Here is a 27,583-nt window from a genome sequence, read left to right on the forward strand (position 1 = left end):
ACGTTACAGATTTGACAAAGCCACAGCACAATTTATCAATAATATGTTGGAAATTAGCGCGCCAAATAGTAACCGACGACTGCCTGTTTCCATGTCTATTCAAGTAATTTGTACACTACGATTTTTAGGCCGGAATGTTCAACAAATCGATATTGGTATGCACATATGGGGTAAAGTATATCAACCGTTCCACTTAAAAAGCTTCATCGCTTCGATTTGAATGAAATTTGGTGAAATTTGTGCTATATAGTAGTGTTAATTTCACTTAAGTTCGCTCCTAAACTTTGGATAGTTACGGAGATATAAGCGTCTGAATTCTCAATTTTTTTTGTGGAAGTCTTTTTTCTATAAATTATAAGTCGCGTAACTGGTTTTCTAAGAAGAAATGAATAAAACGGCTTATAAAGTATTTTTTCCATTCTTTTCGAATATAAATATAAAAAAATGTTTAGAAAAATTTTAGTAAAAATTTTATTAAAAAAATTTTTTTTTTTAATTTTTTTCAAAGAGGGGCATTTTTCATATTTTTATTTTTATTTTTAAATAAAAGCTTGATATCTTTCCTCTAAAATGATACCTATTTTATTTTGGCACGCGAAAATTTCTTTAATACAATAATTTCTAAAATGTCTTTAAAATCAGTTCTTGAAGATTTTTCTATATCTTTATCTTCAAGAACTGATTTTAAAGACATTTTAGGAATTATTGTATTAAAGAAATTTTCGCGTGCCAAAATAAAATAGGTATCATTTAAAGGAAAAATATCAAGCTTTTATTTAAAAATAAAAATATGAAAAATGCCCCTCCTTGAAAAAAATAAAAAACAAATTTTTTTAATAAAATTTTTACTAAACTTTTTCAAAAAAGTTTCTTTTATATTTATATTCGAAAAGAATGGAAAAAATACTTTAGAAACCGTTTTATTCATTTCTTTTAAGAAAGCCAATTACACGACTTATAATTTATAGAAAAAAGGCTTCCACAAAAAAAATTGAGAATTCAGACGCTTATATCTCTGTAACCATCCAAAATTTAGAAGCGAGCTTAAGAGAAATTAACACTACTATATAGCACAGCAATTTCACGAAATTTCATTCAAATCGAAGCGATGAAGCTTTTTAAGTAGAACGGTTGATATACTTTACCCCATATATTAATTATAAATGAAAATTCTTCGATCTTTAGTCATCCGCATCTTTGTTTTAGGTGATCTTCATGGCTTATCACAACCAACAGTAAGTAGGATTATTAAAGGCATAACCAAGAGAATCGCAATGAATCTACCACATTTCATAAAGTTTCCAAACGGGGCAAATAAAGTGAATGGAGTAAAAAATAATTTTTTCGACGTAGCACACTTTCCGTACGTAATTGGTGCAATATACTGCACTCACGTCCGCATTAAATGCCCAACAAGAAATATTGGTCATATGATGGCAGGGCACTATAGGAATAGAAGGTTGAAAGTACAAATTGTTTGCGGTGACGATTGCAAAATTGTGGATATTGTTGCTAGAATACGTGGCTTTGTGCATGATGCTAGGATTTGGAATATGAGTCGATTAAAAACAAAGTTGGAAACAACAAAACATATACATAAAGGTGTTCTGCTTGGTGATAGAGGCTATCCCGCATCTTCAATAATGTTAACACCAGTCCGAAATCCAGAGACAGAAAAAGAGCAAAGGTATAATAGAAGACACATAACAACACGAGCTAAAATTGAATGTTTAAATGGCCAACTCCAATCAAAGATTCAGTGAGTGCTGGAAAGGCTTCGCGTAGACCTAGATACTGCCAAAAATGTAGTCGTTGCAGTTGCTGTGCTCCATAACATAGCAAAGGAAAGGGATATCCAATTTCTTGACACACCATCGCGAAATGTAACTATTTCATCCGCTCAAAATCTTTCTATGAACGTCCGTGAAGAAAGCTCTGGAAGAGCATTCAAAACAGCATTTATTAATAGTTACTTTTGAATTTATTTTATTTAGCATTTCCATTACTATCAACTCCATTAATCTTAAAACTAAAAATCACATTTTATTTCATTTATAGAAGTCTTAAATCTATTTTACTGAATTAATAAAAGCATCAAAATTTCCTTAATAAAATTTTAAAAATTAAAATACTCATAATGTATAGTTATTGCATCTATAACTCTTATAGCTAAAAAATTAAATAGCTAAATTCGTTTCTTAAATTTAAAAAATTCTTTTATCACTTTTATATCAGATATTCTACCCTGCAAACATACTACTGGTATTTACTCGGTAATTATCGGATAATTTACCAGAGAGCTCTTCAGTTAAACAGAATTGGCGTCGGGATAGAATTGCCCTAGTACATGTGAATTTATATAAGTACAATAGCATATAGCAAAACTGGAATATACCAGTAATTGGTTTGAAATGTCCACGTATTGTACCAATACAAAACCCGTACATTAATAGGCTCGTTTTTGGTAGCCTACGTAAGAAGTTAAAAGTATTTTCCATGATTTTACCACCTATTTTAGATATATATATATATGACCATAAATACCGGTAGTTTCCTGGTATTTTCCTCAATATGTACACATACTTTTTTTTGGTAAATAACCAAAAACTACAGTAAATTATCCCGGTGGTTTACTTGATAATTTCTAGTAGTTTACTGGTATTTCTTCGATCATTTCCCTGTAGTTGTTTTGGTAAATATCTCATAAACACAGTGAATTGTTCTGGTAGTTTTCTAGGGAAATTCTCGTAGTTTATGGCTAATTTGTCTTTAAACCACGTGAAATATATTGGTATTTTATAAAAAAGTTCCTTGTAGCGTACGTGGAAATACAGCTTAAGATGCCTTTAGTTATCCGGTAATCTTCCAATAGTTTCTTTGTAAGTTCTTGGTAAATATTTCCAAAATTATAGCTTAATTAACGATGTTTTCATGTCCAGTTACTTACTAGTTAATAATTCCATATTCTAAATTAAATACCAATAAAGTCAGTTTTCTATCAAAATTTATTAATAATTCATTCTTTATTTAACAATAATTAGAATTAAAACTAAATTTAAAAAAAGGTAAATTCTAAATTTAAAATTTAAAAAAGTTAGCACGTGGTATAAAAGGTGAGTTACATACCTTCAAACATGCAAGTGAAACTTATATATGTAAGTGGCTTAAACGAATAAAGTTTATTTTATTTATTACTATTACTTATTATTGACTTGACGTGCTTAAATCGGTTATGCGCCAGCTCGATCGACTTCCGCATTAATTTTTCAAACGTTTTGCGACCCAATGATGCATCTATAAAAAAGTTAAAGTTATTAGATAGTAACCTTTCCTTCATACAACTCTATTGATTAAATGCCAAAAAGTTTTAAGTTTCCCTTTTGAATGCTGGTGTTAAATACTGACACGATTTTTTTTAATTCGGAAAGAAATCTTATTGAAAACTTGTAAAATCTCATGTGTGTAAGTTCCTTCTAAGTAATGAAAAACTTACTGAAAAAAACCTCATTAAAAACTTAAGGCTGTTTACGCAAACTTTGTACAGCGACCATCCCAATTGTATTTATGAACTAAATTATCTTTTATTAAATGCCTGAAAACGTCGTCCAGCGATGAAGACGCTCCTTTTTGCTTTAGTATGAATGTAAGCTATTTGGAATTATTAATTAAAATCTTATACATTTTTTTAAATATTTCACAAAATTTCAGTACCATTGCATTCTCGAAATCAGGCTTTTGTAGGTCCGTTTCCATTTTGTCTAATTCGTCGATGTTCGCCAGGGGAAGTGTTGATAAAATATTTAACTCCACCTCGTCGATCTCCCCACACACCCGCTTTGTAACCTTAAGCACCTGATGATTTATAACCAGATTTTCTCGCAGCATTTTAGTCTGGCCATCAAATTCGTTCTTATCTATGAACTGAAAATAAAATTGAAATTTGTCCCAGCGGGTATATTACGTTTACGTACAGTGGTCATGCAAATTAAATTATTACATTTTTGTGCAAAGTTTCTTCTATTTTTTCCAATCTTTTGGTAGTGGACAGTTGAAAAATTTTTTGGTTTTCCACCATCTCGGCAAGTAATTTATGTATACTGGGCCTGGGCGTGTTATGTATTTCCACTAATTCTAGTTGTTGTTGATTTTCTATGTTGAGACTATTGGATAGTTTTTGTTGAAGGATTTCGCTATCAATTATATTGCCTTTTTCATTATAGTCACCAGATGTGGTGAATATCCTTCGCTTTTTACTTGCCGGAGTGGTAATTTTATCTTTTTGTGGTTGCGCTGTAGGAATTTCTTCTAATTGGGTATAGGACCCACATCCTGCAAAGGCAGCTTTCATTATGTCAGAATTATTAAAAAACTAGTGAGCATACCAATCATATTAAGTTCGTTATTAGATAGTTGCGATATTTCAACTGCGGTATGCTGAGTGCCAAATGATCCGCATTCTAGATTTTCGAATGCTGTTGTTTCCATATTCTAGTGTATTATATTTTTTTATTATTTATTATGTTTTATTAAATATTATATTACGAAAATTCATGATATAATTGATGTAAAAGAGGAATAAGTATAAAATTATCTTCGTTTGGAATGGAACTTGAGTAGTCAGCTTTCTAATCCTGCAGTTTAATAAAACAAGCTATGTGAAAAAAGTAGATATTCACCTCTATTATGGTTGTGAACAATGAGGAAATGAGTGTCGACGCTCATGAATTGGTATCGGCGTTGTCAAAGTCGATAACTATTGACGGGTGTTGATGCTTTTTTGGTATCGGCTAAAACAATATTGAAGTTGTGTTGACGTGACGTGACACAAAATTTGTCAACATAGTTTTTGGTGACGACAAGCGCTGCAATACGAAATTCGGCTATTAAAAATTGGTAAAATAAGCCTTATTTATTTTTATAAATATGTACACGTTATTTATTTATTTTTAATTAAATTTCAAAAAATGGTAAAAATAATCAACAACAACCAATACACGGAGCTTGTTGCAGAAGTTCCAAAAAATGTTAAGTACCAATGGCAAGGTATTGCAACCAAATTGGAATGCTCTCGGACTACCACTCAAAAATGCTGAAGGTTGGCAAAAGGTGAAAACCTATTTATTTTACTACGTCTATATGTAGTGTAACTTTTTGTGAAATTCAAGGTTTGGAGAGACCTTAAATGCAAGGTCAAAACAAAGCTTGTCCACAATAAACAAGAGTGCCGTGCCACGGTAGGGGGAGGATACAGGCAATAGGTGCTACGCCCACTGGAGGAGCAGGTTGCGAATTTCGTACGTTAAAAAAAAAAAACACTTTTCAATCAAAAATTTAACACTAAACATCAATTAACAACTGAACAAATTGTAAATAAACAATTGTCAAAAGTATAGGGATCATAGTTTTTCTATAAAATTATCGATAATACGTCAACGTCAATACATAGTTTTAGTAAATACCCGTTCTGCATTGACGTGACGTTGATGTCGATGACATTACGAAGTGATGGTTGACATTGACAACCATAATAGGGGTGATTGCTTTAAATGAGGACTATACGAAGTACATAGTTGCTGCCATTCAAAAAAGAATCGGCGCATCCGCTACTTTACGAATAAAAATTCAAGACTGTGAAGAACGTCGTTTATCTGGGAACCAGAATTGCCAGCGAAAACAGATGCAACATAGTAAACAAACTGGTAATAATAACTTTTACCAACAAGTGCTACTTTGGACTAGGTAGGCAATTGAAAAGTAAAGTCCTCTCTCGAAGAACATAGATCACGCTCTACTGATGTATGGCTCGGAATCATGCACGGTTCCACGAGAAGATGAGTTGGCTCTTGGAGTACTCGAGAGGAAAATTCTCCCGAAGATTTATTGTCCTATCTGTGCTGACGACGGCGAATATCGAAAGAGGTATATTGTTGAGATGTATGAGCTTTACGCAGATATGAAGATAGTGCAGCCCAAAGGCTTCGCTGGCTAGGTCATGTTTTGTGAATGGACGAAGACGCTCCGGTTAAGAAAGTATTTCAGTCGATACCGCAGTTTGGAAGCAGAGGATGGGGGACACCTCCACTGAGTTGGGAGAGGAAGACTTGGCCTCCAATTGGCATCAGTTATCGCGAAATAGGGATAGTATTGGTATGAAACTTGAAGAAAAAAAATATTTGTAAGGAAGTAAGTATGCGCATTATGCATATCATTTTCCAATTAATGATGTAATACAGATAGGTACATAGCCTACGTCTGCTCAAATTCTAAATGACCTAAATTCAAAAATTTTTCTTAGCACGAAACCTTTTTGTTTTTTGATGATAAATTTATTCACCTGTTTCTTCCGTTTATCATATCTGTAGTAAGTAATTAGAAGTGGGTGAAGAAGCGTGCCACAACTATAGTGAATATATACATATTTATGTGTGTGAACGGTTGTCTTACCCACATACATATTTACATATATATGTGGCGTGTGCTTTAACAGATGAGCACATTTTTCATGGAATTTCGGTATTTTATTAAAAACTTCATTTTCACCCAGACTGCATGACAATTCAATAAAGCGAGTGGGCGGAGGCGACAGGCAAAAGGTGAGCTGGATGTGCTGTTAAATGGCAACAACACGCAATATTTTTGGCATTTAACATGATTTATTTCCGGTCAGACAATAAAAGAATTTTATTTTTCCATACTTTAAGTAAAACTGTTTAAGTGGAAATGAAACATAAAGAAGGGAGGAGAGCGCGTGCTAAAGCCAGAACATAACACCCATGTCGACTGGATGGCTTAAATTCATTAAAGGTGACTGTCATTGAGCTTTTGCGCCCTGCCCATTTACATCGGCTCGTACCAGATTATCCTCCTGCATGCGACTAGAAGTTGTGACAGTTGAGCGAAGAAAGGAAGGGTTTAAGTTACGACACTAATTAAGTATATTTTATGTTGCTGTGCCGAAACAAATTTAAATTTTTTAATGAATTTAATAAAGAGGATGACGTTAGATCAGCCTTCTTTGGGACCAAAAAAACTCGTTTAGTTCGTTTCTTTTTTTCATATTTTTCCTGAGCGTATCAGAAAGCTGCTACATCTTAAAGTTTGTATAGGGAGCAATTTCTTCTAAGACACCCAAATTAAATATACATAAGTAAGACGTGCTGGCCTATAAGTACGCTCAGCGCAAATAATTTAAAAAATTTTGTCAGCAATACCAGCGTTGCTCTGATGCAAGAAAAATTTCTTATATTGTTGTACTGTGCTATCAACCTCCTTAAGTTATCTGGCACTCTTAACTCTAGAAACCATACCATCGACAGTCCATGCCTTTTGGTAAAGTGATTATTCAGAACATCTTAAATCGTACCCACTAAAAATTTCAGCTTTTTATTTTAGTGGGAAATCTTATACAATTTTAAGTTGATCTTTAACTTCTAATAACTAATTAACGAGTTAAGTTAGCAAAGAATGTTTTTTCGATCGTTTTTGAAAACCGTTAATTTCTTATAAAAATACATTTCTATAGCTAATGATTTGTTTACTTAGAGTTTGAGCTCTGGTACATTTTTTATAAAAACTTGAAAAACTAAAGTAACTTTAAGCTTTGAAATAAAAAGCTGACTTTTTTATAGACTATCTTTTTGGATGTCCTGGCGCTGGATTCACTAACTGTGAGTTATAAAGTGTGATTCTGCAAAGCAAAGCTGTGAACCAGAAAAATCACTGATAAAAACTTAGTGAGTTTTCTTGATAGCCAGTGACCACTATTTTGACATTCAAAACTCATATGCACTGTTGCTGAATGACTTTTTTGTTTTCATAGCGTTTGATAACCATTTTCTCACTGATTTATATTACATTCAACAAAACAATGTGCACAATACCTTACAGAATCGCATGAAAATTTAAAGTGTAAACTTTGTGTGCGAACGAGTTTTCAATAAGTGTACATTTTTCAGTTTTTCACAATTAGAGAGCCCCTGAACATTACTTCCACTAAACAAAATAGAAAAAAAATGTTTTTTAGCCCACCATAATGTATGCATATAAACTAAAAGTAAAAAGCCAAAAGCCACTTAGAATGCATAAAAATGTCCTTAATTAAAATTGAATTCTAAAATTTATGATTTTTTAATTAGATAATTGCGTTATTCGAGTTTCAGCTAAATGTGTTATTTTCTTTTTCAATTCAATTTAAATTTTAGAATAGAAATTATCAATCATAAAATCTATATGACATAACATAAGATGTGCTATTAAATTCCACAAAGAAAAAAGGAGGAACAAAATTATTATAGCGCAAATGACAGTTTTTTTTTTTTGTAAAATTTTGTCAGTTGGATTCTTCTTTTATATTTTCGATAATTGAAGAAAACTCTACAGGATGTTTATAACTGAAACTACATAGTCAGTCACTAAAAAGCTTTCGAAAAAATTTAAATATTCGCAAAAATGTAACGAAAACTTCGAAGTTTTAATTTAGAAGAGATTTAAGCCGAGCTTTTCTTTCAATTTGCGTCGTGCTCCGTTTAAATTTTCTTGCAAATTTGTGGGACAGAACCTACATGCTGTACGTCTACTCCGAACGGCATCTGCAAGGCAGATACATTTTCTCTGCTCAGCATTTCATGGCAGAAATACATTCGGAGTGTTTGCCAAATCAATGCCGATGAGCGACCTCGCTTAGAAATAGGGTTTTTTAATTGAAAAATCTTGCTTCTAAATTTTTATGTTGCTTTGCCTGGCAATTGAACCTAAGATCTTCGATGTGGTGGGCGGAGCACGCTACCACCACACCATGGCGGCCGCCAATTAAAAGTTATAGGTCTCTCAAATCTAGCATTGATTTTTGAAAATTTTTTTCCGAAGAGTGTTTTATAATTTTTACCATACAAAGGGCACAAAGTCTTACCTTTTATATGGAAGAAAAAACGATGCACCCTTCGTAAAAAAATTGCCAAAAATCAATATCAAAATCAAAAAACCGCAAATAAAAAATATTTTTCGAAAAATTTTCTCGACGTTAAAATTTTTCTAAAACTTTTTTGAGATTGGTTTGCCCTGTTTCAATTATAAAATCCATAGACGTTTTTTCTTAAATTATTGAAAACAATAAAAAGAAAAAAATTAATTGACGAAATATAAAAATTTCCAGTGTTAGCTGAGTGTTCGCTGTTGTATGTGCATTTAAATAAAATTATCCATGAAATCTAAAAACAAACATTCAGCTATGTAATTTTCTGTTGAAATTCTATTACTTCATAATGAATATGTTTTTATATTTAAGCTCATTATGGCTTTGCTTAATTCAATGTTAAAACAATTTTCACAACAGAGCGTAAAAAACACGAAACAAAAATTGAGCAAATCAAAAAAAAAGAAACACAGAAATGTGAAAAGAAAAACTCTAACTTTAGCAAGTGGAAAAGCAAATGAATAAAAATTCATTATCAAACTCGCTTCGCTGTGTTGCGTTGCTCAATGAATCGCCGATCGATGTGTAGTTGTTGTTACTGCTTTAAATTGCTGGCAGCTTGATTTTTATACTCAGCTGAGCAGAGCTCACAGAGTATATTAACTTTGTTCGCATAACGGTAATCCGTAACGGCATAAGCTAATCGAGATAGATATAGACTTCTATATCTCAAAATGATCTGGGTGAAAAAGAAATTCATTTAGCCATGTCCGTCCATACGTCCGTCCGTCCGTATGTCCGTCCGTCCGTAAACACGATAACTTGAGTAAATTTAGGGGTATCTTGATGAAATTTGGTATGTAGGTTCCTGGGCGCTCATCTCAGGTCGCTATTTATACTGAACGAAATCGGACTACAACCACGCCCACTTTTTCGATATCGAAAATTTCGAAAGACCGAAAAAGTGCGATAATACATTACCAAAGACGGATAAAGCGATGAAACTTGGTAGGTGCGTTGACCTTAAGACGCAAAATAGAAAATTAGAAAAATTTTGGACAATGGGCGTGGCACCGCCCACTTTTAAAAGAAGGTAATTTAAAATTTTGCAAGCTGTAATTTGGCAGTCGTTGAAGATATCATGATGAAATTTGGTAGGCACGTTACTCCTATTACTATATGTGTGCTAAATAAAAATTAGCGAAATCGGATGACGAACTTTTAAAAAAAAATTTTTTGTAAAGTCAAATTTTTTAACAAAAAATTTAATATCTTTACAGTATAAAAGTAAATTATGTCAACATTCGACTCCAGTAATGATATGGTGCAACAAAATACAAAGATAAAAGAAAATTTCAAAATGGGCGTAACTCCGCCCTTTTTCATTTAATTCGTCTAAAACACTTTTAAAACTATAAGTCGAACACAAATTTACCAATCTTTGTGAAATTTGGCAGGAACATAGATTCTATGACGATAACTGTTTTCTGTGAAAATGGGCAAAATCGGTTGAAGCCACGCCCAGTTTTTATACACAGTCGACCGTCTGTCCTTCCGCTCGGCCGTTAACACGATAACTTGCGCAAAAAACGATATATCTTAACTAAACTTAGTTCACGCACTTACATGAAGTCACTTTATCTTGGTATAAAATATGGCCGAAATCCGACTATGACCACGCCCACTTTTCCGATATCGAAAATTATGAAAAATGAAAAAAATGCCATAATTCTGTACCAAATATGAAAAAAGAGATGAAACATGGTAATTGGATTGGTTTTTTGACGCAAAATATAACTTTAGAAAAAACTTTGTAAAATGGGTGTGACACCTACCATATTATGTAGAAGAAAATGAAAAAGTTCTGCAGGGCGAAATCAAAAGCATCTTGGCAGAAATACTGTTCGTGGTATGGCATATATAAATAAATTAGCGGTACCCGACAGAAGATGTTCTGGGTCACCCTGGTTCACAATTTGGTCGATATCTCGAAAACGCCTTCACATATACAACTACCACCACTCCCTTTTAAAACCCTCATTAATACCTTTAATTTGATACCCATATCGTACAAACACATTCTAGAGTCACCCCTGGTCCACCCTTATTGCGATATCTCGAAAAGGCGTCCACCTATAGAACTAAGGCCCACTACGTTTTAAATAATAATTAACACCTCATTAACTCATTTGATACACATGTCATACAAGCACATTCCAGGGTTAGCCTAGGTTCATTTTGCTAAATGGTGATTTTCCCTTATTTTGTCTCCAAAGCTCTCAGCTGAGTATGTAGTGTTCGGTTACACCCGAACTTAGCCTTCCTTACATGTTATATATGTGTATGTGTTGCAGCTTGCTGGTAACAAAACATCCTTCGGTTTGTGACACAGCACAGCCGTCTTTGGCGTCCCTTGTGCCTTACGCTTAAACGCTTCTAATAGCCCTGACACATAAGTAGTTTTTCATATAGATGAGTTTAACACATGCTAATGCATTATGAGTAGATTACATGTATTTTTATGCAGAATGGTAGAATGAGCGACACTAGCGCCATCTGATATTGAAAAGTAGCCAACTCTCAAATTTTGTTAAAGGCAAAGAATAAGAAGAAGAATTTGACATTTGCTTTTGCTAAGGGCGTTGGCACAATTTGCAAGTGAAATTATTTTTCCCAATCGTTGGTAAATTTTATAACACTTTTCGCAAGTAAAAACTGCAATATAACAATAGAATACGACATAAAATATGTTAGCAGGTATTTCTGTTGTATAGGGAGAATGTTTATACCAGTGCTTCGCGAAATTTTGCATGTGAATGTATGTGTATGTTAAACGCATCTATATAAAAAAATGTCATTGTGCCTTAAATTGGCCGCATCGCATTCCAAACGTGGTTTTTCCAGCGATTCTTAGCGCGCTTCGCAGTTTGTTTCAACAATCAAAGTAAAAGCGAAAACATACAGACATTGATATGTAGATATATGTTTATATATGTATGTATATAGGCATGTGGCATGTAGTTGCAACAACAACGGCACAACTCTAATCCATACATATTTAGAATTACAATAACGATTGCATTGCCTTTAAATTTACTTGTTTTTATTTAATTTTCAAATTAATTTTCTTTTTTTTCTTTTCTACTCAATACTCATGATATTTGGAATTTGTTTATTTGTATGCTTTTTTATGGCCGCTGCTGGTTTTATTGTGTTCGCAATGTTTTTGTAATCAAAATTATTCGTCATTGACACAAATAACTTTCAAATTGCATATTTTCCTCGTCTCTTTTGGTCTGCTGTCACTTGGGACGTATGTATGTATGTATTGAGATGTTGTTATTTTTATGCATAGCTATGTATGTATGTATGTGATTCTCAAGTATTTGTACATACATATGTGCATATATACTATATACTATGTAGATACTAATGTTCGCAGTCATCTTATAGATGCATTTACATATCTTAGTTTTTCTTGAGTATGCAGTTTTATAACTCAATCAATTGTTTTCTAACAAGAGAGATCAACTACTTGTACTTTGTAGGACTACAATTAATCGTGCTACAAAATATACATACATATATCTTACGGGAGCTATGCTTACGATCGCATTACACCGGTAGGTAATGTACCTACCGGTATAAACACTTTACTTAAATTTACCTCTACCAGTCAAAACGGCTTTGTAGCAACTAGTTTCCGCTAGTTCCGAATATTCCGATTTTTTTAGTTGATCGGTTGTAGGATTTATGATTCATGTACGTACAAATAATATTTCTTGATTACATTTTACTACCTCAAACTATTCTTGAGTTAAACTGATCTGCAATATTCGGTTGGTTCTAATGATGTATGTATGTATTAGTGACGTGCGTTATTACACTACAAAGTATTGTACAATGTAGTATAATTGATAAATACCTTGTATATGTTGTGCAAACGAAGAAGTTGTAAAGTAAATGTTGTGCTGTTGTTAAACAGATGGTTGTAGATGTTGTGTCGTTCTGGTTTGATCACTCTACACACAACATCGCATGTTCGTTCTACTATGTTGTATTGGGAACTACACAACATGCATTCATTTCTCTCTCTCATATACGCAAATACTTATTGTACTTATAGTGTGCTTGATCGTTGCAACGCATTGCAAATTGTTTTGTGGAAAAGTAAAGAGTTTGTGGTAAAATTTCTGTGAAATTTTATATTATATTTGTGAAAATGAATAACAATGACATTAAAGCTAAAATCCTGTCAGGTGTTTATAAAATAAATATAAAGCGAGGAAGAAGCAAAGTTTGGGATTATTTCGGCCATATTATTAACGATGGAAATAATGAAATCCCAAACTTTATTGCATGCAAAATATGCAATAGCGTTTACAAATACTCAAAGTATGCGCTGTCAAATATGTCGAAGCACAAGTGCTTCGTTGGAGCACAAAATGAAGAAGGAGTAATACAAGTTGAGGTGAATGGAGATACCAAGAAAAGATGCACAGAAGTTTTGGCAGAATGGGTGACGGGTGACATTCGCCCTTATGCGCTGGCTCAGGATCGTGGCCTTAAAGAATTTATCAAATTCATACTCGAGGTTGGACATAACCATGGATCTAATGTAAATGTGGAAAACCTCTTGCCGCACCCCACTACAATTTATAGAAATGTTGAGCAAAGGTTTAAAATACATTTTTCAATTTTAAAAACCGATGTAACAGCGGTAGCTGAGACTGGATATGCGCTAACAAGCGATATATGGACGGACAATTTCCTAAAAATGTCTTTCCTCGCCGTAACAATCCATTACATAAAGGACAGTTCATCGAAAAATAAGTTGCTTGGTATAAAATCCATGAAAGGCCTCGCTAATACAAGTAAGTTACTATATATTTAAGAATGCAAATGATAATAGAGCAAGTGTAGATATTTTATGAAAATTCATGTTTTTCGGGACATCATTAAAATATTTTTAAAAATATATTACACTGTGGAACATTTTTGATGTCATCGAGTACAAACTCCTTCTCGTGAGGAATTTCTTGAAGTTCTTAGCGAAAGTAAACAAAACTCTATTTGGGTTTTTGCTATTTTATTTAAGAATATATTTCTTTATGTTTAAATACGCACCTCACCCCCCATATTTTTCATTAAAAACTAGCTCTATTAAAGACGAATACATAATAATTGAAAATATCATACAACTTACTCATTTACTATTATTAAATAGGTGCTAATATTAAAGAAAAGGTGGTTAGTTTGCTTTTCGAATTCAATTGTTCCTTAAACAGTAAGGTCGTAGTCGTGACTGACAGAGTAAGTAATATGATTGCTGCATTTAAAGAAGATAATAATATTCACTGCATTAGCCACTTGATTCACAACACTGTGGAAAAATGTATAAAGAAGACGACGCAAATTGATGAACTTATTTCTTTATGTGCAAAGCTGGTAAAATATTTAAAAAAATCAGGCTTGAACGCAGAATTAGAAACATCTTTAAAAAGCTTTTGTACAACCCGATGGAATTCGGTATACTATACTATTTGCTCGATTGCTAAAAATTTTGCAGCCATTCAAGATAAATTATTAGAAAAGGATCTAGTAGAAAAATATAGTATCATAAAATTATACAATTTAGAGAATTTAATGAAAATTTTAAAGGTTTTCAAGGATGCCTCAGATGATCTTGAAGGTTCGCTATATCCAACTATACATTTAGTTTATGCGAATATAGAGCATTTGAAATCATCTCTTTCCATAGAAGACGATGATCCATCCCTAATGAAGGAATTTAAAATAAATTTACAGGAAACGATAACGTCCTTAATAGATCCAAATATCACAATGTACCACAAATTAGGATTATTTCTTTTCCCTCCTGCAAATAAATTAACCCAGTTCAGTTTAGATGAATCTGAGGAAATTATTAATTATTGTAAATCCCTTTTGACACCTTATGCAGACAATATTACTTTACCTGTAAATTCTACTGCAACAAATTCTTCCAGAATGTTTTCTTTATTTGGAAAGCACATAAGTCCTTCAGAAACAACTGCCAACTCAAGTGTTTCAGCAATTCATAGCGAAATATTAAAGTACAAAAACACTAATGTAACATTATATGATGACTTTAATATATTGCAGTGGTGGAATGAGCATAAAAATGAATTTCCTCTTTTGTTTACATTAAGTTGTCGCATTCTAGCTATCCCTGCAAGTAGTGCACCCTCTGAAAGAGTATTTTCAATTGCTCGAACAATACTAACCGATAAAAGATCTCAAATGACAGCGAATTCAAAGTCATTTAATGAAATAATGTTTGTCAATATAAACTCAAAAGACTGATTAGACTATCATTTTTTTACGAATTTTATTTTAAGTTATTGACTAATTAATATGAAAAAACAAATGTGTTACTTTTTTATATACAAAATATGTATCAAACTAATGTCAATCTTAGCGATTTATGAAATCAATTTATATGTGTTATTTTTTGTTTGTTTATATGTACATTCAATGTACTACATTGTACAATGCACATACGTTTTTATATATTTTTATTAAAATGAAATACTTTTATTATATTATTTTATTATTACAGTTATTTATTAATTAATAACAAAATGTGATTTATGTTCCTTTTTTAATATTCGAAACATGTACCAATCTAATGTGAATCAAAGCAATTTATGAAATCGAGTTATGTAAAATTTTTATTTATTTTTATGTTATGTTAAAATGAATACCTTTGAAAAATTAGTATTTTTTACTATTCACCTTTTCTGGTATAAATACAAAATTTTTCCATCCCAAAAACAAATAAATTTGTCTTTTTATTCTATTTTACTGCAGTCAGACAAAAATAGTATTCTACAAATACTCACTACATCTGTTTGAAATGAAATACTACTTTGTATTGTGCAACTTGTATGTAGTATTGTAAGTTGATACAACTCAACTACACACAACCTACGAGAGTAGAGCACAACATCTACAAATACAACATAAATGAAAACACGCACTCAAACTTACTCAAAAACGAAATCATGACCAATTTGCACGATGTTGTGTACCAATGCACGTGTATAGTATGTATAAGGTATTGTTTGATCAAGTGCAAAAATTTCGTGTAAAAATCGAGAGGGCAAAAGACTTTGAAATATAACTCGGGAGCGTCAATTCTCCAGAATTTGTATATTGCACAAATAATCTTTCTTTTCTGTTTCCACTCTTTTAAAAACAACTTTGACTGTACATTAATCCTTACAATTTAGCTAAATCCGCTCAAGGATCAACCTGGCGTATGAGTTACCAAATGAGATGTAAAGAAAATTTGCAGTTGCTGCACTAATCAGATGTTGTTGTTGTTGTAGCGATAAGGTTGCCCCCGAAGGCTTTGGGGAGTGTTATCGATGTGATGGTCCTTTGCCGGATACAGATCCAGTACGATCCGGTGCTAGCCCGACCATCTCGGGAACGACATATGTCCTACCTTCAGGCCATGCCCTCCCTCCCCATCACCAAGCTTCATGAGGAGCTTGGGGTCGCCAGAACCTCGTCTGTTAGTGAAACAGGATTCGCCGCGGATAGGTGAGGTTGACAATTGGGTTTGGAGAAGCTATATATTGCGCTGGCAACCTGAAGGGTTGCGCTACACAGCCCCTTGAATCTGGTATTTTAGTCGCCTCTTACGACAGGCATACCTACCGCGGGTATATTCTGACCCCCCGACCCGCTGAAGTCTCAGATATTAGTATTTTGTGGTATAATTCTTCTTAACAATAAAAAAAACAAGTAAGGAAGGTTAAGTTCGGGTGTAACCGAACATTACATACTCAGTTGATAGCTATGGTGACAACATAAGGGAAAATAACCATGTAGGAAAATGAACCGAGGGAAATCCTGGAATGTGTTTGTATGCCATGTGTATCAAATGAAAGGCATTAAAGAGTATTTTATGAGGGATAGGGCCATAGTTCTATAGGTGGACGCCATTTAGGGATATCGCCATAAAGGTGGATCAGGGTTGGCTCTAGACTTTGTTTGCACGATATGGGTATCAAATTAAAGGTATTAATGACGGTTTTAAAAGGGAGTCGTAGTAGTTGTATAGGTGGTCGCTTTTTCGAGATATCGCCATAAAGGTGGACCAGGGGTGACTCTAGAATGCGTTTGTACAATATGGGTATCAAGCGAAAGGTGTTAATGAGTATTTTAAAAGGGAGTGGGCCTTAGTTCTATAGGTGGACGCCTTTTCGGGGTATCGCAATAAAGATGGACCAGGGGTGACCCTAGAATTTGTTTGTACAATATGGGTATCAAAAAAAAAGGTGCTAATGAGTATTTTAAAAGGGAGTGATCCTTAGTTCCATATGTGGACGCCGTTTCGAGATATCGCCATAAAGGTGGACCAGGAGTGACCCTAGAATATTTTTGTACGATATGGGTATCAAATTAAAGGTATTAATGACGGTTTTAAAAGGGAGTCGTAGTAGTTGTATAGGTGGTCGCTTTTTCGAGATATCGCCATAAAGGTGGACCAGGGGTGACTCTAGAATGCGTTTGTTCAATATGGGTATCAAACGAAAGGTATTAATGACGGTTTTAAAAGGGAGTCGTAGTAGTTGTATAGGTGGTCGCTTTTTCGAGATATCGCCATAAAGGTGGACCAGGGGTGACTCTAGAATGCGTTTGTACAATATGGGTATCAAACGAAAGGTGTTAATGAGTATTTTAAAAGGGAGTGGGCCTTAGTTCTATAGGTGGACGCCTTTTCGGGGTATCGCAATAAAGATGGACCAGGGGTGACCCTAGAATTTGTTTGTACAATATGGTTATCAAAAAAAAAGGTGCTAATGAGTATTTTAAAAGGGAGTGATCCTTAGTTCCATATGTGGACGCCGTTTCGAGATATCGCCATAAAGGTGGACCAGGAGTGACCCTAGAATATTTTTGTACGATATGGGTATCAAATTAAAGGTATTAATGACGGTTTTAAAAGGGAGTCGTAGTAGTTGTATAGGTGGTCGCTTTTTCGAGATATCGCCATAAAGGTGGACCAGGGGTGACTCTAGAAAGCGTTTGTACAATATGGGTATCAAGCGAAAGGTGTTAATGAGTATTTTAAAAGGGAGTGGGCCTTAGTTCTATAGGTGGACGCCTTTTCAGGGTATCGCAATAAAGATGGACCAGGGGTGACTCTAGACTTTGTTTGTACGATATGGGTATCAAATGAAACGTGTTAATGAGTATTTTTAAAAGGGAGTGAGCCTTCGTTCTATAGGTGGTCGCCTTTTCGAGATATCGCCATAAAGGTGGACCAGGGGTGACTCTAGAATATGTTTGTACGATATGGGTATCAAAGGAAAGGTGTTAATGAGTATTTTAAAAGGGGGTGGGGCTTAGTTCTATAGGTGGACGCCTTTTCGAGATATCGCCATAAAGGTGGACCAGGGGTGACTCTAGAATGTTTGTACGATATTGGTATCAAATTAAAGGTATTAATGAGAGTTTTAAAAGGGAGTGGTGGTAGTTGTATATGTGAAAGCGTTTTCCAGGTATCGATAAAAATGTGGACCAGGGTGACCCAGAACATCATCTGTTGGATAACGCTAATTTATTTATATATGTAACACCTGCCAAAATTTCAAGGGTTTTTTATTTCGCCCTGCAGAACTTTTTCATTTTCTTCTACTTAATATGGTAGGTGTTACAACCATTTTACAAAGTTTTTTCTAAAGTTATATTTCGCGTCAATAAACCAATCCAATTACCATGTTTCATCCCTTTTTTCGTATTTGGTTTAGAATTATGTCATTTTTTTCATTTTTCGTAATTTTCGATATCGAAAAAATGGGCGTGGTTATAGTCAGATATCGCTCATTTTAAATAGCGATCTGAGATGAGTGTTCAGGAACCTACATACCAAATTTCATAAAGATACCTCAAAATTGACTCAAGTTATCGTGTTAACGGGCGGACGGTCGGACGGACGGACATGGCTCAATCAAATTTTTTTTTCGATCCTGATGATTTTGATATATGGAAGTATATATCTATCTCGATTCCTTTATACCTGTACAACCAACCGTTATCCAATCAAACTTAATATACTCTGTGAGCTCTGCTCAACTGAGTATTAAAACAGAGTTTTAAAAATTAGGCTGCAAACTCACCTTTTCAAGAGATTTCTGAGGTATAACAAAGAAGTGTTGGTTCTAGCGTTAACATTAGGTTCGCCGCCATTCCAGTTGATGTCATCAATATAATAAACTTTATCTGTTGTGACTTATTGTGATATCTATTAACTCTTATGACTAGACTCGTTTACTACATACCAAATTGTAAGAGTACTACAGAATCAACACGAAAATCAATACTCGAAAGCTAGCATGCAGTATTCATTCATATTTACCCATACACACACATAGGTATTGCATTAATGTAGTCAATGTTTCATTAGTTCGCTTATTCGTATCGTCATCGTCGTCGCGTCGTAAGTATTCGCTTACAATGACCCACATTTTCATTTGGATGTAAACAAAGATGACCTGGAAACGCTTTGTTTGTAAACAACAATTTTTTTCGTGTGAAACATTAGCGCTGTCACATTTTCCCGGACGCTTATGACTGTGGCTCTATCGCTTACCACTTGAACATTCGATTTCAGTTGACTAAGTTTTTGCCGCTAACGTAGTAAATTCAACTGATGCAACACATGTGCATACCTACTACATATGTATGTACAGAGGAGCCTCTCCTAACGAACACCTTCATATGGCGGACACCTGCGTTGGCCGGAGAGTTTGTGCACCATGCACAAATTGCCCTCCGTTAAGCGGATACTTTTTGTCCGGATGCCGACAGTTGTTTGCTATTAAATGGAATGAAAAACCTCCACTAAGCGTACGCGGAGCTCTTATCAGCGAACTTTGAGACCTTTTTTCATAACAAATCAATCAAAAATCTCTCTTGGACGGACACGGGGTTGAAGTGGACGGTCCAGTTGCACTCTATCACACTTCAGTTGTTGTGCTATGAGAGAATATCGCCTCACTGACCGCCTGATTAAGTAATCTGCCATGTAATACGATCTTCTTATTAACGAAACGGCACAGTAGACCATCCCGGTTCCAATAGTTTGGTTCCATAGGCGTATATGTGTATCGCATCTTCCGACATTTCCTCGCTCGTATCCCACCCCACCACCTCTATTGGAGCGCCAAAGCATGGATTTAAATAATTTTGGGAGCAATGTTATATACAAATTTGGCTTTAAAATGGAAGTTCTAAGTATTTTAAAAAGTGTGTGTGCCTCCAAAGTGGAATCACTGTACACACTTATGCAAAATTTAGATAAGTAAAAACACCTCTCTGCTTACCCATTCGGGTTTTCCTTCTAGCTAATGGCGTCGTAGTTTTGATGATTGACTGCACTTCGGCATTTTCATCTATACGTGGATTTATGTGCATATGTATGTGTGCATGTACATTATGCGCGTGCATGAAATGAGCATTGAAAAAATAAAAATATGAATATAGACAAATTTGTTGATGATTAAATATGTTGTTATATAAGCTGGAATTTAGAAAATGAAAAACTAGGTTAGTATATGCAACAACAATCCGCTCTTTTAGCTATGTTAATATAAATCTTATTGTTTTTTCTGATTTATACTGATTTATCTGAGTGACTTTCTAGGAGCTTTATATTTTACTCCACCCTCTTACCCTTTTCCTTTTACTCGCTCCTTCCTACATCTATTTCTCTGTCTCTATGTCTCTATGCCTCTCCGACCCTATCCTCTCTCTTGTTGTAGGTGAATTACAAGAAATAAATTAGTGTCCTAAGCAATAAACTTTCAATGTATGCATTCGTTTACTTAATATTGTGGCGAATATTAGCAGTTTCGGTAATTCACTATGCTGCGAGTAAATAAATGTACAACAACAGCTAAGTAAGCAGCCACACATACATGTTTACAGCAAAACTAAGAGCAAACAGCAATACTCGCGCATTTTACCCATATACACACATATGCACAAAAAGCAACGTGAATATGAACACAGAAATGAGAAATAAATAATCAACTGTTCGAGAAGGCTGTTCGTGAAAAGTCTAGATTCCTGGAGAAATATGCGAACGAGGCAACAAAGAGGGAAAGATGAGGAATATTAATACAGTTTGATTTTGCCACGCTGTAACTGAAATACGCGAGTAATCTACTTGTGTAGCACTACTACAGGAGTGTAAAAAAAAACATTTTGTTATGCTGGATATTTGAGTTCTTTATTCGACAATTCAGAGACCCTAAAGATAATAGAAAGGCAGAATAATCAAGGATTCCTAAAATCCGCTGCAATTGGTATCAAAAGAAGGATTGTTGAATAAATTCCGAAGATTTCGAAAGCAGCTAGGACATGAAAAATTATGTGGATTAAAGATCCAGCGGATTGAATACTTCTGGAAATAAATCCGAGCTACAGTCACGACTACTGGAAGCTATTGCATCGGAAGGAATCGACGTTGATAAACACACTTTTCTTCCAGATATGGAAGAGCCAGGGACTAAAATGGAGTGGAAGATAAAGACTCCGGATCCATTGGCAAGCGTAGACACTAACGCGATACTAGCAGTGCTGAAGCAAATGTCGTCACAAATAACAACCGATATGACAGCATAGCACGAAGTACAGGAGAGACGGATATTACCCAAGATGGAATCTCAAGAGACATGCATAAAATCCAAGATTGTAGAACAATTGGAAGAACAGAAGTTATATGTATATGGCATCTTAATTGGAAGCATAAGAGGCACTTATATCTGAAATGTCGGCACAAATTTCGGAACAGGTATTATCGCAGCTCTTTGCTCAACTATAAGAACACGTGGAATACACGTAGAAGGTAGTCTACATTGAGCAGAACAGGTGCCTTTCCCATCGGTAAGATCAGTTCAGAGCCCCACCTCGCGCAGCTCAAGTACTAGGAGGCTGATAATTTTATTAAGAACTGTGTAGATGACATATCGCCTATAACACTCATAGCATCTGTACGGCACCAGTAGCTCTTCCAACTTTACCTAACATCTATTCACGCCAGTCAATTCGACTGCCTCCCACCACACAAATGCTCCATATTTTAGGGTTGCTCAACTAAACACTTCGTACATCCGTACTGTAAGTTCCGAAATCAGACCCAAATGTTTGCCCCACATTCTTTTGTAAGGTAGCATAGCCCCATTGATCCGCTTGAATCCATGCTCTTGTGCTCTTAAAATGAGTTGATCGAAATTCATGAATAGCTCTTCAATTTGACATATTCATGAGTACAAGCAGCTTATGGGATATAAAGAGCAGAATTTATGCTGCATCAGGAAGGACGAAGTTTCTAATGCCGTTGTTTTCCAAGAGGCTTTCAACAGAATCGTAAAATTCTTTGAACACTCTCTCAGAATCCAAATAAAACGCTTAAAATATTTGCTTCAAGATTAAAAAAAATAATAATAATGCATGAAGGATTTGGCCACAACTATTAGTAAATTCAATTATGCGTAATATTAAATTAGCATACCAAAAAAAATTTTAATCCCCCTATACTTATATTATCAATGTTTTTGTGGCCTCAATTTTCTTAAAGGTAAAAGCGTGAAGGTGTTTAAAGAATTTGTTGTTTGATTACTGTGACAATGCTGTGACTGCATTAATGTGGTGATGTGGCTGTTCGAAATCGGCCATGATTTGAGGTATTTATGGCAACAGAATGCGTCTTTTCGATATTCCGCCATTTATTTTTAGACTCACATAATTTTTATGCATTTAATGTGATTGTTTAACGCTTTGTTTTGATTAGTGTTCTAAGATACTTACAAAACTACGTACGTTAGACTGGGTCGATTTATTAACCGATATTAACCGATATCGCGCCATCGATTTTTCGATAGGATTTGGACTCTGAAAAAAAAGTTCCACTACGCATACCCAAAAAAATAATTTTGAGCCTGCGAAAAAAAATGGCGAAATGGTCACATTTTTCGACCAAACCACTCCCCAAAACCAAAAAAAAATTTTTTTTTTTTCAAAAAACTGTTATCGCTAACGTTTTTACAACAGTTTTTTGAAAAACAAAATATTTTTTGGGTTTTGGGGAGTGTTTTCGTCGGAAAATTTACCCTTTCGCCATTTTTTTTTTTTTGCAGGCTCGAAAATAATTTTTTTGGGTATGCGTAGTGGAACTTTTTTCCGGAGCCCAAATCCTAGCGAGAATTCGATGGCGCGATATCGGTTAACTTTCGTCTATACAAATCGACCCAGGTTAATGTACGTATTTATGTTTGCATTAAGGTGGCCTATTCTTTGTGAGATATATAAAAGTAGTATTAAAAGAACATCAACCTGTAAAAGTTACAGCACATTTTCTGCCAAACCAGCATCTGTTATTAAACAAAAAAGCATATGTTAAAAAAACAAATTAAAAATGAAAAATTTACAAATATTGGCTAAACGAGCACTTCGACTATATTTGTGCATCTCCTGCTATCAGGATTATTTCGGAATGGTTTCGGAACTCTTTCTTGTATATTTCAAAACTGATACGTGATCGTTTAAAAATTGTGTAAGAGAATAGGAGGAAAGAGAGAAGTGAAAAAACTGGCTAGGAATTTTTATTTAGAATACGAGGAATGCGAGAGGGGAAAAACTCGCACGGAATTTTTGTTTAGAATTGGGCTGAAAATAAATTTGTGAAACATATACTAATGATCTATATACATATGTACATACATTTTATATATAACTATTGAACACTCCTATGTTATCTTTCGTTCATATGTTTGTATAAATTTTTTATATTTAACCGTTTTTAATATACTTTTGTTGTTTGTGTATTGACATAGTTCCACGATATTTCACCAAAACTACGTCGTATTGCTGTTGTGTTAGTTTCACGCTGTTTGTTTTTTGCTGTCATTCATTCATTGACTGTTGCAGCACTTACAACCACACAAAAACAACAACAACAACATGAAACCACAACAATGCGAACTTTGTCAATATATTTGCAAACTCACAATTGGCAAATTTGGAACACTCGACTCGCTATAAAGCACAAAAAAACATAGATAGCTACATATGTACCTACATACATGCATGTAAACATTTGCTCATATAATAGATAAGCTGCCTTGACTCGCCTTCCAAACACCTCATTCATCCACCCCATCCAGCATAATTTGGCTTCCATTTGGCTAATTCAGCTGCGTAGTTAAGTGACCCAAATTGAATTGTTTTAATATTTTTGAAATGCTTTTTCTGTTACGTTTTTGTTGTTTTTGTTTTGTGCCTCGTAGTATTTAGCACATATACACATACAAACATATAAACATAGTAATATGTTGTTATTGGTGTGCAAAATTTCTGAGTAATGCAACACACGCCCGACGAGACAATAAGCACATATGGTCAAATGGTGCCACCAACTCTTATTACTGTTGTTGTTGTTGCCAACTTTTATCTTGCATTTTTTGGTGGTTTTATAGCTTTTGTTTTCTTTCAAGCGAAATCGCCAAGCAGTCGGTTATGTGAGATTTCGCACATGAGTCACCTGAAATGACGCAGCCAACTCGCCAAAAAACCAACCACCATCCACCTGGTCAGACATAAAATTCAAAATAACAAATGATTTGACTAAAAAAGTGGCATTCATAGATTTGCATGTTGATTTATTGGTATGTATTTAAATAACCAACAATAAATGATAAAATTAGTTGTTGCCAAATGAGTTTCCATTTTCAAAACACTCGAAATATGAGGTTAATGATTTTTTTGGCAAAATATGGGTTTGGTGAGTTAGATCATCACACCAGCGCTAATAGTTGGGAACATTTGCAACGTAAACTGTACATGGTCAGCAAATGTAGGAAGCGCGAGTTGTAGGAGAAAACGATTGAGTACGTACTCTGTTCGTGTCGGACGGATTTATTCTGTAACATATGCAAGTCCTGGTGCTTGATTGGGGGTTTTCCGTTTGGTCTATGTTTTGTACTGTTTGATATGCACTTAATGGTTTCTTCTTAGTTATAACTGCACACGCGAAGTCCAGTCATTGGTCAGCTAATCCTTCAAATGTACAGGTGGCCAAAGCAGCTTCGTAGAGCGTTGCAAGTCATGAGTTTGTACAAACCTTATAAACTTCGAACAATTCCGTAATACCACGGCAGCCGACAAATGCATACAGATTTTTGGAGAATGGGCTCAGGATTTTTTACATCACCTAATGCTGAAAATATACCAGATGGATGTAGTAATCTCTTGCAGTGACTAGGCTCCGAGAATAGCTAACAAACCTATATACATACATATAAGTCTCTACTCATTCATTAGGTATGTTCAATACCTTAAGGAGTGAAAATATAGTTAAGCGAGTGGATTGGACTGTCAATTTTCCAGTCAGTTTCAAATAGTTCAGTTTCCAGTTTTCCAGGAACAGATTTTATGTATAATTGTGGGGTGACATAAGGTCAATGTAAATAATGTCAATTGACCGTATGACCCTTTAAATGGTAAACGGCAGTTGCAAGGCAGATGAATTTTGACGTATAAACATTTCATGACATACCTATGTACATACACTCGGAGTGTTTGGAAAACCACTGCCGATGGTGACCAAGGTCTTGAGCCCGGGACCTTCGGGGAGGTAGGTGGAACACACTTCCACCACACCAAGGCCGTCGTTCAGATCTAAGAATGTGAAATTTTCAGGCAAATAAATGGTTTCCTAAGAAAAGGTCGCTTCCTATATTCTAGTTCAATTTCAGTGATAAATCGGTTTTAAAAAAGGTCTGGCAGGAATTTCTTTGAAAGGAAAAAAAATATATTTCAGCGAAACGCCTTATTCTTTCAAGGTTATTTGTTTTTGGGCTGGTCTCAATACAGTAAAAATATATTAATAGCGTTTTTCCCGAAATGGTCATTAAATTAAACCGAAATTTCCTAATTGGCCATTAAGTCAAGTTTCCATTCAAGACCTTGACCTTATGGGCGTTGACCTTACATATGTCACTCCTCCACGCTTAATATGATTTTAACCACAACTTTTAGTTAAAACATTGCCTTGATAACGACGATGGCGCTGGCGGTGCAGTGAAATAACTCCCAAATGCAATAACTCCCAACAAAAAAATTTTCCATAAAAATTGGGACTTATTTCATAATGAAATAGCTCCTAATTCATTGGGACTTATTTCATATTTTTTGCTGGTAATTATTTCATAATAAAATAACTCCCAAATGAAATTATCCCCAATAAAATTTTTTTGGGAGTTATTTCATAATTTTTTGAGATTTGGAGTTATTTCATTTTTATTGGGACTTACTTCATTGTTTGTAATTCAGGCATTGGGAGTTATTTCATTTTTGTTGGGAGTTATCTCATTTTCTTAAAAATACAATTTTATCAAACTTCGACGTTCTTCTAACAGTTTCTATAACTGGTGTAAAGAAATCTGTATTAAAACAATGAGTAATTTTTCAATTATCAATCTGTACGCCATCAGTTCTTGTTAGACTTTTACTATTATAGATCGGTGCTTAGTGAGAGTGCAAAAAAATGCCAAGTCTTGATTTTGAAGTAGTGAGTGGAAAAGGAAGAAATAGCAAATTATTGTACATAAAAAATGAAAAACAATTTTATTTAAAAAAGTTTGAAAGTAATGGTAAAATAGTCTATAAGTGTTACGAAACAAATTGTAAATCGCGAGTATCTTTGGAAAACGGACAGCGTCGAAAGGTCCGAAACTTCATAGAGCATAACCATAATGATCAACATGAGCTATATGAAGAACTCAAAGCCGTTAATGAAATAAAGGATAGATGTTTACATTCCACAAGTACTTTTGGTGCATCTAGTACTGTCAGCGGAATCCGAGAGAATTTTCAAGAAATATGCATGAGGTAAGTTAATAGTGTTACATGCATGTGTAAACTCACATTGGGTGTTAAAAAATGTCCTTTGTTAATAAAGCCAGCAGGAATCGACGAAAAATATTGATTTTAATAAAATCCAGCGTGGTCTCCAATATTTGACAGCCAAAGTGTTTGCAGCATCTCCGAAGACCCCAACTGATGTTGTTAATATGTTTAAAAAAGAAAATATTTTCAATAACTTTGGACTTACTTTGCACGTTGGCCAAGAGAAAACACCCTTTTATAAAGTTGGTGGCGCGCACCGCAGGATGCTGCGCGGCGCGTTACGCCCGGTGCCGCGCCGCCCACCCCCTTCCTCAACCTTTTTTATATATTAATTAATAAGGTTCCAAAATAATTTCGTGTTACTTTTACTAGGTTTTTCCAGTATTTTTTATTTTGACAAAAAAAAGTCAACAAAATGCGATACACATTTATTCAACTACATAAATGCAAGTGTTTTGAACTTAAATGGTGCGACCTTCATCGCCGATTATGAAGCGAGCCTATGGAAGGCTATTAAAGCCTCATTTTTAGATTCAAAATTGTACGGCTGTTGGTTCCATTTTTGCCACGCGGTACGACGCCAAATAACTACAAAGCATAAACAACTTGCTCAATTGATTCGACAAAACAGTAAGGCGTCATTGGAATACCACAAGCTTTTGTCACTTCCTTTGGTGCCCGCCGAGAATATAGTGGCCACATTTC

At 34.5% G+C, this 27,583-nt stretch overlaps 1 protein-coding gene across 1 annotated transcript; it reads right to left on the reverse strand.

Moving 5' to 3' along the window:
- Positions 1 to 3,202: 3,202 nt before the first annotated feature.
- Positions 3,203 to 24,176, reverse strand: LOC137251834 (uncharacterized). Its single transcript, XM_067786723.1, has 7 exons — positions 24,055 to 24,176; positions 4,677 to 4,862; positions 4,383 to 4,488; positions 3,998 to 4,329; positions 3,712 to 3,921; positions 3,494 to 3,648; positions 3,203 to 3,294 (listed from the first exon to the last, which is right to left on the reverse strand). The coding sequence occupies exons 3-6, from the start codon at positions 4,483 to 4,485 to the stop codon at positions 3,526 to 3,528; spliced, it is 768 nt and encodes a 255-aa protein (XP_067642824.1). The 5' UTR covers positions 4,486 to 4,488; positions 4,677 to 4,862; positions 24,055 to 24,176; the 3' UTR covers positions 3,203 to 3,294; positions 3,494 to 3,525.
- Between the last annotated feature and the right edge of the window lie 3,407 nt (positions 24,177 to 27,583).

The sequence above is a fragment of the Eurosta solidaginis genome, chromosome 5, assembly GCF_040869045.1.
Source record: "Eurosta solidaginis isolate ZX-2024a chromosome 5, ASM4086904v1, whole genome shotgun sequence".
Classification (NCBI taxonomy): domain Eukaryota; kingdom Metazoa; phylum Arthropoda; class Insecta; order Diptera; family Tephritidae; genus Eurosta; species Eurosta solidaginis.